This window comes from Heloderma suspectum, chromosome 10 (genome assembly GCF_057233095.1).
Source record: "Heloderma suspectum isolate Gila_16-S chromosome 10, 16-S_ref, whole genome shotgun sequence".
In the NCBI taxonomy this organism is placed as follows: Eukaryota; Metazoa; Chordata; class Lepidosauria; order Squamata; family Helodermatidae; genus Heloderma; species Heloderma suspectum.
The window spans coordinates 7,156,519-7,169,561 of NC_139467.1; the positions used below are offsets into that span (position 1 = coordinate 7,156,519).

The 13,043-nt window shown below is 50.2% G+C and overlaps 1 protein-coding gene across 4 annotated transcripts; it reads right to left on the bottom strand.

The window, feature by feature from the left end:
- Positions 1–438: 438 nt before the first annotated feature.
- Positions 439–9,175, bottom strand: TSLIG3C (tRNA splicing ligase complex subunit 3C). Of its 4 annotated transcripts, XM_084814890.1 has the most exons (9): positions 9,020–9,175; positions 8,783–8,918; positions 8,307–8,443; positions 6,636–6,770; positions 3,891–4,075; positions 2,233–2,316; positions 1,637–1,753; positions 1,316–1,483; positions 439–936 (listed from the first exon to the last, which is right to left on the bottom strand). In XM_084814890.1, the coding sequence occupies exons 3-9, from the start codon at positions 8,431–8,433 to the stop codon at positions 793–795; spliced, it is 960 nt and encodes a 319-aa protein (XP_084671016.1). In that variant the 5' UTR covers positions 8,434–8,443; positions 8,783–8,918; positions 9,020–9,175; the 3' UTR covers positions 439–792. The 4 variants fall into 4 exon arrangements, with proteins under 4 accessions (XP_084671016.1, XP_084671014.1, XP_084671015.1 ...); XM_084814888.1 differs by lacking the exon at positions 8,783–8,918 and having other exon boundaries at positions 9,091–9,175; XM_084814889.1 differs by having other exon boundaries at positions 8,783–9,175.
- Between the last annotated feature and the right edge of the window lie 3,868 nt (positions 9,176–13,043).

Consider the following 13,043-nt stretch of genomic DNA (forward strand, 5'->3'; position numbering starts at 1 on the left):
GGAAGGTTACCCAACACTCAGATTTGCTAGCGAAAGCCCCCAAACCAATCTTGCGGAGAAATCCAGAGAGTAGCCCAGCTTCCTGTGTCCTCACACTGTTGTCCTTTTTATTTTGCTTGGAACAAGAACAGCTGCACCCTATCCAGAGGGTTTCTAGGACGTTTAGACTGCAAGTCACCCCCCAAAAGCAAAGATGGTATTTCAATTCCAAATACCTAACAAACGTTTAGTAGCTCCCCTTCCCCTCAAAAGTAACTTAAAAAAGAATCTATATGGCACCAAGTTAAACGGTAGGGCACAAACGTCTGGGTCTGACAGCTTAAGGGTGCGATCCTGTGCATGTTTAGACAGAGAAAAGGCCTACAACTCCCAGCATGCCCTTGGCTGAGGCACGCTGGGAGTTGTTGGCCTTTTCTCTGTCTAAACATGCATAGGATCGCACTCTAAGGGTATTTTTTTCTTTTCTTTTTTTTTTAAAAAGGGGAGACATTTCCACAAACACCCCTCTGCTAAAGTCACAGAGCTGCCATCTCAGTTCCAACCCTAAAGTAATCACAGACTTATTCTAAAGCTACATTGCCCCCAGCTTGGGGAAAAGGCAACAGCAAAACTGCCTTTGTGCAGGTTAGCTCTGGCTTGCAGTGAACTGCTAATCATTAGATGGGAATTGAGGGAAGCCAAGAACCTGCTGCTCCCTTCTCCAGTTCTCTTCCTGAAGCCTCCTCCTCACAGAAGTGAGAGTAGTTTCAACCCTGCCCCACGCTGGAGGGGCGGGGGATCAGAATCCTTGCTCTATTTTTTTTTCTTCTTGCCCCTTTTGCCCCAGCGTTGGTAGCCTCCTCCTCCCCCCTCCCGCCTCTTCTCCCACATGGGCATAGGGGGCTCGATCTCGTTTGGACGCCCACCACGGTCTGGGACACCACCCGTCATCAGCACCTGTAGGGAGGAAAGGTGGAGTTATTCCAGAGGAAGCCACCATGGAGCAGCAAGGAGCTGATGGGGGAGTGAACAGGGAGTGTTGCGTAACTTCCTGTGCTCCCCTCCCATGACCAATGCTCCAATGTTGCCTCTTGTGGGGAGGGGGAGGATTAGCAATCAGCACTATTACAGACGTAAGGGGGCAGCACAGGCTGTGCTTGCATCCCATTAGTCTGGGGAGAAATGCCTGGTTTGATTCATTTATGAAAATCTTCTGGAGCAATTGTGCAGTGAGCAATTTTACAGAATCCATGCACACACACACAGCCCTGGGTATAGCGCTCTTTCCCACCCCACCTCACCCTTTGGGGGCCCAGGGTTCCTCTCCAACCCATACCTTGTTGACAGCACAACTAGTCTTGTCCCGTGAGGCGCCACTGCTGGTCTTGACGATGCGCGAAAAGTCCTCCCTAGAGGCCAGCAGGTGAGCAAGGGTAACCTGGGAATCCCCGGATAAAGACTGCCGCAGGGGTTGGAAGGCCTCTGCCATGGCTGTGCTACGGGCCTAGTGGGAATGACAGTTACGGGAAATCAACAAGGCAGCTGATGCACAGCAGGAACGCCAACGCTGCATCTCCCCCCCACCCCAAGTAACTTTGGGGAGCAGACAGGGCAACGCCGCTAAACTACCAGTGGCCCCTGCCCTGACCTCTCTCACCTTTGCCCTCTCAGACCAATGGAAGGATGCGACGGTGACATCAAAACGGGTGATCATCATGTGTTTGCGGCACTGGTACTCAGCACGCAGCGCTTCCTGGATGCCCTTCAATGCTTCCTAGTGTTTTATTGGGACCGGGGAGGGGGGTGGGGTGACGAGGAGGTGTGAGAGAGACATCAGCTTAGTACCTATCTATCACAGGTCCACGCTCAATAGCCCTACGCATCCATGAACGTGCTGGGGGAACCATTCATCCCAAACACAGAAGCTAAAACTGTAAGACCATAAGAGCCCTGCTGGGTCAGACCCCAAGGGTCCATCTAGTCCAGCACTCTGTTCACACAGTGGCCGACCAGCTGTCGACCAGGAACTCACAAGCAGGACAGGAGCGCAACAGCACCCTCCCGCCCATGTCCCCCAGCAACTGGTACACATAGGCTCACTGCCTCTGATCCTGGAAGTAGCATATGGCCATCAGGACTAGGAGCCATTGCTAGCCTTCCCCTCCAAGAATTTGTCCTTCAAAGCCATCCAAACGGGTGGTCCTCTTGGGGTGACAGGTGTCTAGAGAAAGCCCTGCACTGGCTTCTCCCTACCCATTCCTCAGAGGTCAGCGGGACCTTCAGGAGGGGCGCCATCTGCTGGTGTCCTGGGGGTAGCGTAGAAAGTACCTCTGAGATCTAAGGAGGAGACCACATGTTTAGCTGTTTGGGAGAGAGAAAGAAATAGACAATTTGCATATTGGGGTGGAGTCAAAGCAGCCCAAGGGAGGGGTCACATGCAGGGGCGGAAGAGGAGGAGCAAGATGCTTCCATCCCTAAATATGCCTGAGACAAGCTCTCCCCCAACGTCATTCCAGATCTTTTTTCAAGATCTAACACTTAGCATGGTATTCACACTGAACACTAGAAATGGACTACGAACCTCGCATATATTATCTCAGTGATCCTTGCAACAACTCTGTAAGTATCTATACTATCCCAGTATTGCAGATGGGGCAGCTGAGGCACAGAAAGGGACTTGACCGAGGCCACCCTGGTGAGTTTGTGGCAGAGATGAAGTTTGAACCAGGGATTTCCTGGGTCATACCTCATGCTCACAGCCAGCACACCATATCCTGCTCTGCAAACCTAGCTTTCTTTTACCAGGCGGCTTACTTTGTCTGACCAGCAAGGCTCCGTTGAGCAGGAACAGCTAAAAGAAGTTGCTGGGCCGCTTTTTCCAAAGCCCCTCTCAGCCAGTGGCCATCACCACACTGTGTGGTAGTGATTCCATAACTTAGCCTTTTGCTGTGCAAAGGACCTTCCTTTTGTCTGTTCCGGAGGGTAGAAATTGTTAACTGGCGGCCCGTGAGCTGTGCGTCCAGTCAACCAATATGGTTTTGTCTGCCCCTGCTCAAAAGAAGCCTTTCGCCCATGTTCATGCAAATCACTTCTCCAAGCATTCCTCCCAAATGAAAGGAGACAAGCCCAGAGGAGCAATTGATGCAGAGAGGCAACGGGGAACCTCCTCCAAGGGCAGGCGCTTCTGTATCAGAGTTATTCAACTGCACCTGATGCAGAGCAGCTACAGAGGGGCGGAGACAGGAGGAGGCCGAGGGAACATCAGGGCCTGCTTCATTCGGACTCCCCACATCTGCCACCCCAGCCTCAGGAGATGAGAGAGAAAGTATTCCACCAGCCCTGCAGAATTTTTTTTTTCCTTTCCCCTCCTCATCCTGTTTTCCTTGCATGTTGTGCCTTTTTAGACTGTAAGCCTGGGGGAATTAACTGTCTTATTTTAGTAACTGACTGCCAGCCACTCTGCAAGCTTTTTTGCGGGGGGGAATGAGGAGTGGAATAAAAATACTTTAAATAAATAAATCCTCCACCACCCCCAGAAGAAAGCAAGAATAGAGTAGGAAATCATACAGCAATCAGCCTTCGTTGCCTTATAGAAGCCCTTCACTATTTAATAATTTCTGACAGCACACTAGAAACTCTCTTATAGCACACAGTTTGAGAGTTCCTGCCTTTGAAGTTTAAAACCCCCCAACCAATACCCCATACCTCATCATGGTTTCCCTCATTTAGAGTGGTCAGGAGTATGAGGGGGAAGGAGGAGGCCTAGATCCCTCTCTCTCTCTTGCCCCAACTACAGACCCTGCATTTTCAGTTCCTTCCAACATTACTAAGGGCCAGAAACTAAAATGCCACCAGCATCAACCCACGGCCCATATGCAAGCCAAGTAAAACCCCCACCCATCCGTTCCCACCTTGGATTCTATGTCAGCCATGAGCTGGCAGATGGAGCAAGCCGGATCCGGTTCAGGCATTCCCAAGGACTGGCAGATGCGCTGGAGCTCACATATCGCTTCGCCAGCTCTGTCTCCTTGCTCAGGCGAACGGGGCTTTTTCCGGGCCTGGAGTTGGGCTGCGAGGAGCTCTGAGCTCAAGAAGTCTGCGGGATGTGTAGCGGAGAGAGCTGGATTAACGTCTTTGCATTTATTATGAAATGGACAACCTGCAGAACATCTGGGCGCACGTGCTGCCAGCGGAGCCAACGGTCAAAGATTAAAAAAACCCAGTTAAAGATAAAATGGCAGGTAAAACATGATTGATCAATAAAATGAGAGATCTAGTTACAACCTCTACGGTGGCGACAAAGTTTTAAAAGGCCGGGAGAATAAAAAGGTTGTTGCACACCTAATGCTGAGAAGACAACATGGGCACAAGGCAAACCTCTCTGGGGAGAGGCAGGCAGAGGAGAGTATCTGACGATGATCTCGACAACCGGGCAGAATGGTAAGAGGGAAATGAGCAGGCGGAGAGTCCAACGCTTCAGACAGCGCTGACTCCAAAAGCTCAGGGCATCAGGAGCTCCAAACGGGACTAGCGATTCCCAAAGGCTCCCTCACTTGAGCACACAGAGAAAACAGCATAGCTCAGGCCAAGCAGCAGAGGCTTGGGAGGCCACCGACAGGCAGGGCCACGGGGTCGCAAGGAAAGGGCGGACGCTCACGGGGCCTGCTCGGCCGGGCACCAGCACAGCCCGGGATGCTCAGCTGGACCTCACGGCTGTCGTGCAGAGTGGCTGCAGAGGGAAAGGGGAGGGGCGGAGCACCACCATTTGGGGTGGGGTGGGGAGGTGTCAAGTGACCTTCGTGGGCCAGCTAGGAAGGGGTGGCTTGCGCAGGATGGGCTGGATGAGGAAGAGCTTATCTGGGGCTTTAGGGGGGCTGCGGCTCAGTGGCACAGTAGCTGCCTTGCATGTAGAAGGTCCCCGGTTCAATCCCAGGCAGGTCTGGGAAAGAATCCTGCCTGAAACCCTGGAGAGCCATTGCTGCCACTCAGTGCCAGCAGGACTGGGCTGGATGGAGCCATGGTCTGGCTCAGTACAAGGCAGCTTCCTAGGTTCCAGTCAGGGAAAACAAACTCCCCCTCAAAAGAAAAGCTGCGCTGCTGGGTGGGATCAAAGGCCCTCGAGTCCTCTACCTCCTCTTTCCAACAGCAGCTGGACACAGGCTTCTGCGAACCTCACAAGCAAGGCAAGGAGGCAAGAGATTTCCCTCACTGTCTGCTCCCAGTACCTGGTATTCAGAGGTAGACTGCCTCTAAACATGGAGGCTCCCTTTTGCAGTTACAGCTAATAGCTATTGAGAGCCTTGTCCTGCAGGAACGTGCTCATGAAGCGAGGAGGACACAACAAAAGGTAAGCCAAGGAGAGCTGTCTCCTACAGGAGGAACCAAGGCAGTTTGCCACTGACCTTGCCTCAGTTATCCACGCACTAGTCACATCCAGGCTGGACTACTGTAATGCGCCATATGTGGGGCTGCCTTTGACGATGGTTCAGAAATTCCAGCTTGTGCAGAATGTGGCCGCCTGAGTATTGGTGGAGCAAGGTGATTCGATCATATAATGAATGCCTATACTGCGCCAGCTGCACTGGTTACCAGTGTGTTTCTGAGCCCAATTCAAACTGCTGGTTTTGATCTTTAAAGCCGTAAAAGGTTTGGGACCAAGTTTCTTGAAGGACTGCCTTCACCCATATCAGCCTGCCTGCACTTTAAGATCAGAAAGAGAGGCCCTTCTCATTTGCCCACCTGTGAGAGCAGTCAGATAGGTGACAGGGCCTTCTCTGCAGTGGCCCCACACCTTTGGAACAAGCTGCCATCTAAGGTCTGCCATGCTCCGTCATTGCAGACTTTTAAGAAGGCCTTGAAAACATATATTTTACCTTGGCCTTCTCTTGATATGACTGCCATTGTTCCTGTTACTGCTGTTAAGGCTGTTGCTGGTTTAATTGTTGGCTTTAATTGTCGTTTTTATTTTTATCCCTTTTAATATTTTTACTGTTTTTATGTATTTTATTGCTGTAAGCTGCCTTGGGAGGGCTTCTGCCCTGAAAGGCGGCCAAAAAATATTTTAAATAAATAAATGTCTGTGGACACAAGGGTCTGTTATTCTTGAACTAGTTATGCGACCCCCGAGCGTTCAGGCAGGCATTTGGGGTGGGTTAGGGTATTTTAGAAAATGTTTTTATTGTAGAATTTTATTGTTTTAAACTGTTTTTGTTGTATGTTGTACATCGCCCAGGGTGGCTGGGTGACCAGCCAGATGGGCGATTAATAAATTTAATTATAAATAAATAAATAAATAAAGTCAAGACTACAATACATGTGGAGGGTATCAGCTTGGGAAAGGCTTCAACCTGGCACCCCTCCTAGGCTTACTCACCCTCAGTCCCATTCTGAGAATGGGAGTGAGCCACAGTAACCCAGGGCCCCTGAACACAGTGGGTAAAATCTAACTTAAGTCCTACTTAGAGTAGATCCAGCAAAAAGAATGGGATTTAAGTCATGACTAACTTAAGTCCCATTCATTTCAATGGGTCTAGTCTATGCAGGACTTATGTTCGATTTTACCCTAAACCTCCTGTTCACTTGGAGTTATTAGCTAGCCGTTCAGGTTCCCACCTGTATACAATGAGCAGAGGAGACTCATTCCTCTCTGGACTTACACAGGAGCTGGAGGCAGCTGTCTGGGGTGCTCAGTCTGGTTCTCAGGTCCCCTGTGGTCAGCGTGGGGTATGGACAAAGCAGCTCACCAAGAAGGCCATTGACTTCAATCTGGAATGTCTCAGCATCCTCAGGACCTGACAGAACAAAGCAGCTCACGAAGATCATTTTCTTGTCAGATTTTTTTTAAAAAAATGGATGATTGACAGACACATTGAGACAGTGGAGGCGGGTGGCTCCGATGCCAGTGGGGTGGTGAATCTGTTCTGTGTTTCAGTCAGAACTCTAAAGGAGCTATCCAAGGTGCAGGTAGCTTCTCTAGAGTTCTGATTGAAAACTGGGGCGGATTCACTGCCCCACTGATATTGGAGCCACCAGCATCCACTGCCTTGAATAGATACCTAAAACGAAGAATCACAGTTGGAGGGGACCTTAAAGGCAATCTAGTCGAACCCCCTCCTCGATGCAGGAAATCCAGAGCTCGAGCATCCCCAAGAGATAGTTGTCCACCCTCTGCCTGAAGACCTCCAGGGAGGGAGACCCTTCCCCACCCCAGGTAATTGGTTCCATTGGCAAACTGATCCTACCATCAAGAATGTTCAACCAAGATCTATGCTTCTGTAACTTAAGCCTGTTAGATCTACTCCCACCCGCTAGGTCTTTGCCCCCTTCTACGTGACAGCCCTTCAGGTATGTGAATAGTGCTGTGTCTCCCATCCCTCCTTCCCCAGTTCCTTCAACCTTTCTTCATAGGACTGCTTTCCCATACTGCTGACCATCTTGGTTACACTCCTCTGAACCTTATTAAAGTGTGGCACCAAGAACTGGAAACAGTACAGATGGGGTCTCAGTAGTGCAGAATAAAGAGGACCTATTACTTCCTGTGACTTGGAAACTATGGGTCTCGTAATGCAGCCTACAGTCGCATTAGACGTTTTTGCAGCTGCCTCATGCTGCTGCCTCATGCCCAGCTTCTGATCAACTAGAATCCCATGATTCTTTCCACATCTGCTAGGTATTCCCCATCCTATATCTACGCATTTGATTGCTTTCCTGAATGTAGAGAAGTCTGTTGCACAAGTTAACCACCCAGTACAAGCACAGAAGCTGGAAAATGAAACCTGAACGACACTGGTCTATGTTACATTTGAGCCGTTTCTTCTCAGAGCTTAACAGTCACATGGCGATGCCAAAGTCTCCACGTGGGAGTCCTTGTGGGGGGCGGGGGGCGGAATGCCCTGCAGTGTAGTTGTAAATTTTGAGGTGCAGGCGCTCATCACCAGAGCCATGCCCCCAAGGAGAGTCCAAATAGGCAGGCAGCTTAGTCGATCCACATCAACAAGCCAGTCCCAGCAGTTTTCACATCCACCAGGGGCAGGTCTTTGGTGGAACTAATAGGTCTTCGTTGCCCATTCAAGACTGAGCCACCACCACATACTTTGCATTACCACAGGGAACAATATAGTGTTGCTGGGAAAATTCCTTTTCTCCCAGCTACCCTGAGGACTGTGGCCAAGTTCAGAGGGAACAGGGGAGCCTGAGCGGTGGGGTGGCAGATAAGGGCGGGGACGGGGGGCCTGGGAGCTCCACTGCAACACTGCTCATGCCCCCTCCCTCGTCTACAGCTCCTGCCCACGGAAATATTTTGCTCCCCACAAAAGCAGGCTGCCTACCGCGCGTGGGATTCACATCTTCTTCCAGCGGGCAAATTGTCCGGAGCTCTGAAACCAGCCGAGAGCAGAGCGCGGTGAACTGCGGGCTGGAGACGCCGCCTTCCGCCACCTGGGCAAAGGTCTCCATGGGCAGGCACCTGCGGGAGCAAGAGACCAGGAAGATGCCTCCTCTGGCCGGAGAACCTGCAGCCCGCCCCAGCTACTTCTCCCTCCCGGGCTGCCCTCCCCTCCCTCACCGCCTGCGTCAGCCTTCCCCAACTGGTGCCCTCCAGTCCAGGGGCTGTGGCTCACCACTCCCATCAGCCCCGGACAGGATGGCCACTGGGCAGGGATGCTGGCAGCTGTAATCCAAAAGGGCAGGGAGGCACCGGCTTGGGGAAGGCGGGCTTCTTTGTTTGTCACATTTCGATCCCACCTCTCCTCTTGCAAGGAGGCAGCGGAAGCGACCCTCCCCCCTCCATTTTATTCTCACTCACGACAGCCCTGTGAAGCGGGTCAGGCGGAGAGCCGGTGACTGGCCCAGAGTCGCCCGGTGAGCTCCAGGGCTGAGTGGGGGCTGGAACTCGGGTCTCCCCAGTCGCAGCCCGACGCTCTAGCCCAGCTTTTCCGAACCTGCGCCCCTCCAGATGTGTTGGGCCACAGCATGCCCCATGGCCGGGGCATGCTGGGAGTTGTAGTCCAACACATCTGGAGGGGCGCAGGTCGGGCGAGGCTGCTCTAACCACTAGGCCACACTGGCTCTCATTGTACTCCCCCCTTCCCGCAGCTCCCCCCTCCCACCTACCCCTCCGTTCCGCCTCCTTCCATGACTTCCGCAGGACCCAGAACAACCCGACTTCGACGTCCGCGTCCTAACGGCGCATGCGCGCAGCCGGAAACCCCCGCCTTGCGTCAATTTCCCCGAGAGAGGCCCGCCTCAGACAGCGGGGACGGACTCTTCCATTGGCCGAGCCTTCCAGCCAACGAGAGCCCTCTCTGGCCAAAAAAGCCCACACATCCTCCCGCGTCCCCGCCCCCGTCCCCGCCCCCGTTTACAGGCTCCTCGCCGCATGGCGCCTTGGATTGGCTGAAAATTCCCACAGCGACCGGGAGCTTGCCTTCCCCTCGCAACCGCACCGACCAATCAGAAGTCCCTTCTCGCGTTATAAAAGACTTCAGCCAATGAAAAGCCACCGTTGCGTTCGTCCCGCCCTTTTCCCTATGGCAACCAGCCAGACACCGGTGGAAGGCAAAATCCCACCTGCCATCCAATCAGAGCCTCGCCCAGCCCCACCGCCTGATCCGACTTGCCTTGCAAGCGAGCGGGGGCGGCTTTCAGCGGGAAGTCCCCGGCGCCGTCGCGGCCGCCTCAGCGTTGAGGCTTGCCAGCGTTTGTTTCATCAAACTAACCTGGGCAGAGTGTCTCTGAGCATGTGCAGACAGAAATGAAAGCTTTTTTCATACTCCCACGAAAGAACCCGAGGTCAAAATGCCCCTGAGCATTGCAGATATCACCCCTAGTCAGAGATAAACAATTTTTTTACACCCCCACAAAGAACCCGAGGTCAAAATGCCCCTGAACATGTGCAGGTATCACCCCTAGTCAGAGATAAAAGCTTTTTTTTTACACCCCCACAAAGAACCCAAGGTCAAAATGCCCCTGAACATGTGCAGGTATCACCCCTAGTCAGAGATAAAAGCTTTTTTTTTACACCCCCCCAAAGAACCCAAGGTCAAAATGCCCCTGAGCATGAACCACCACCAGAGATAAAAGCTTTTCACGCCCTCACAAAAGAACCGGAGGTCAAAACGCCCCGAGCATGTGCAGATAGCTTTGCTGCCGTTTTAAGTCCTGGATGCAATAGGACTTACTCCCCAGCGTGTGTTTAGGACTGTAGGCGGGTTTAGTGTAAAAGAGGGATAAACTGTCGTGTTAAGTCTGTCGCAACAAACACAGAAGCATCTTGTGGCATCTTTTAAAGACGTTTATTCTGGAGTAAGCTTTCGTGGCCACCGTACACTTCATCAGATGCATAAAGCGTTAACCTCGAATTGGCAGATTTATATACTCATGCCGGGAGGTGGGGGAAGATGTAAAGGGCACTTTCTGCATTTCATTTCCACCCCCACACCAACCCCAGCACGTGTATATAAGGGTGCAATCCCATGCATGTTTAGACAGAAAAAAAGTCCCACGACTCCCAGCGTTCTCCAGGCAGGATGGTTAGGTAGTGAGTACTGGGAGTTGTAGGACTTTTCCCTGTCTAAATATTCATGGGATTGCACCCTAAATCTGTCAATTTGAGGTTAAAACTTTGGGCATCTAATGAAGTGTAGCGTGGCCACTGTTTATGCCAGAATAATTTTTACAGGCCTTAAAGTGCCACAAGACTCTTGCGTTTTTTTTAAACGAACAAGACTGTTGTGGACTAATAACTTCTGGATCCATTTGAAGGGCTGGCTGAAGGTGTCTTGTCTTTGATGGCTATTGCCTATTTCATCGCCAACGCAATGGGTGTTACACCCCATCTGCCCAGCTTTTAAGGGTGGGGCAGGGACTTGAGATAGCTTTGTAATTCTATATTTTAACCAGAGGAGGGAGGAAAGAGAAAGAAGTCTGAGGTTTTTAGAAGCTGGCTGGAAATGAGACGCAGCATATGTTACTCTAACGTGCTGGGTGAGAGAGAGAGAGAGAGAGAGAGAGAGAGAGAGAAGAGCAATACCTACTCGATGGGATCTTTTCATTCTGTACCCTATCAGTTTAAAAAACAGGACCAAGAAAACATCACCCCTCTTCTCATCCAACGAGAACAAGAAATGAACTGAATATCAGGCTGTTTCTGTGTGATTTTTTTTTAATTTACAACGTACATTTTTAAATAGAGCATCCTCTACCAGTGTCCTCTGTACTGCTCTTTTAAAAATCTTTTTAAAATACACAGAAAATACAATATTGAATATACAAATCTGATAAAATACTTAAAACAGGAAATAAAATCAATTCGGCAACCACAAAAAAGTTATAATTATGCTTGTAATATTGACCTCCTTTCCCCCCTTTCGTTTTGGTTTATGATCCTTTTCTTTTAAATGTATAAAACAGAATGAAAACAATCTCAGGCAACAATATACAACACCCCTTGATGCAGCGTTCACTTCTCCCCACTTCCGTGGTTTGTGTTCTTCCACAACTGGCATGCTCCCAGTGCAAAGTGCAATACCCACACTCCAGACACTTATGATTTGGCTCTGGACTCAAGCATGATGTTTAAAAAAAACAACAACAGAAAAACAAGAGACAGAGCTGAGAAAAAGTTGTGGGAGTCCTACTCTTTCCAAGGCCCATTAACAGCCTGGTCCAGAGGCAGCCTGAACATGAGGCAAGGGGAGACTCTTACCTGGGATGGTAGATTTTGTGCACCATGAAGGTGGCAGAGTGGGAGATAGGCAGATCTGACCGGTGGGGTACAATCCATTAGGAGATTCCCCTTCACAAGTTTTCCCTGAAATGACCAGGAGGTGTGTGGTAGGCTCCAGGTGAATTTGTGGGAGGTGTGGGGGCAATTAGTAGTACCAAGGCTGGGATGTGGGGAGAGGCACCTCAAGACTTGTGTTAAGGTGTCTCAGGATGTTGGAAATTTGATAGTTTTATTCCTCAAAGTAGCCCAATGCATTTTGCCCGTGCCATTGCAAGATTCACCTTGGAGACGATCCCTCCAAGCAATTTTTTAAAAGCTTAACCTGTGAAGAAGGCCCAAAATATATGGCACAGGACTGAAATGCATTGGGCTACTTTGAGGAATTAAAAAAATATATATTTTCAACATCCTGAGACTTTGTCTCTTTTTTCCATAGAGTTATTTTGGATGCTCTCATCTTTTGTCTGACCCTTGTGTTAACTTGTGTCAGCTCCTTAAGGCAGGGGCCTGCTTAGGGATGTATGACAAATTCATTTCAGTTCATTTCTGATCAGGATTTTACCTAATTCACACCTTCTGGACAGAGCATGGAGTTGGACACAAGCTGTGGTTGAAGTCTGTACATTTCCAAGCTTGCAAGATGGTTCACAGACCCCAAAAATGCATTCGACAGCATGCGTACGTTTGAATAAGGCGCATGAAAAACTGCGTACTTTTGAAAAATGTTCACAAATATGCTTTAATCAATGGAAGAAGAAATGTGTATATTTAAAAAATGCACACAACTGATGCGTACATTTGGGAAAATATGTATGATTTTCATGCCAAAAGAAACATATGAGGCTTGCAATCTGATAGAGCCCCAAGTCAGGATGTGCTTTGAGATGTACTTCAGAGAACTTTGGCAAGCTCAAGTTTTGCTGATTTGCACATCGCTGGTTCTGCCCACCTTGTGGTTTCTCTGCAAAGCACCATAAGAGGTGGGGTGAGTGCAAAGCAACAGTTCTCTTCAGCTGCCTGGGTGGCCATGCCAATGGAGAAGGGTGGTGCCGTTGCCAAGGTGAGCCCTGGCAAGTGCCTAACCCTTCATTCCTCCAGAGTTGGCCCTGGGCCATCCAGCTTTTCTGCTTCAGTCCCCAGAATGCCTTGGGCCAACCCTGTCTTGATCTAAATCAAATTTACACCAAAGCAAGTCCCACTGTTTTAGTAAGGGTTACTTCCAGGTAATTGTGCTTAGAAATCCTGCTATAAGTACACAGGAAGAAGCATTATATATTTTGTTGTTGTTCAGTTGTGTCCGACTATTCGTGGCCCCATGGACCATAGCATGCCAGGCCTT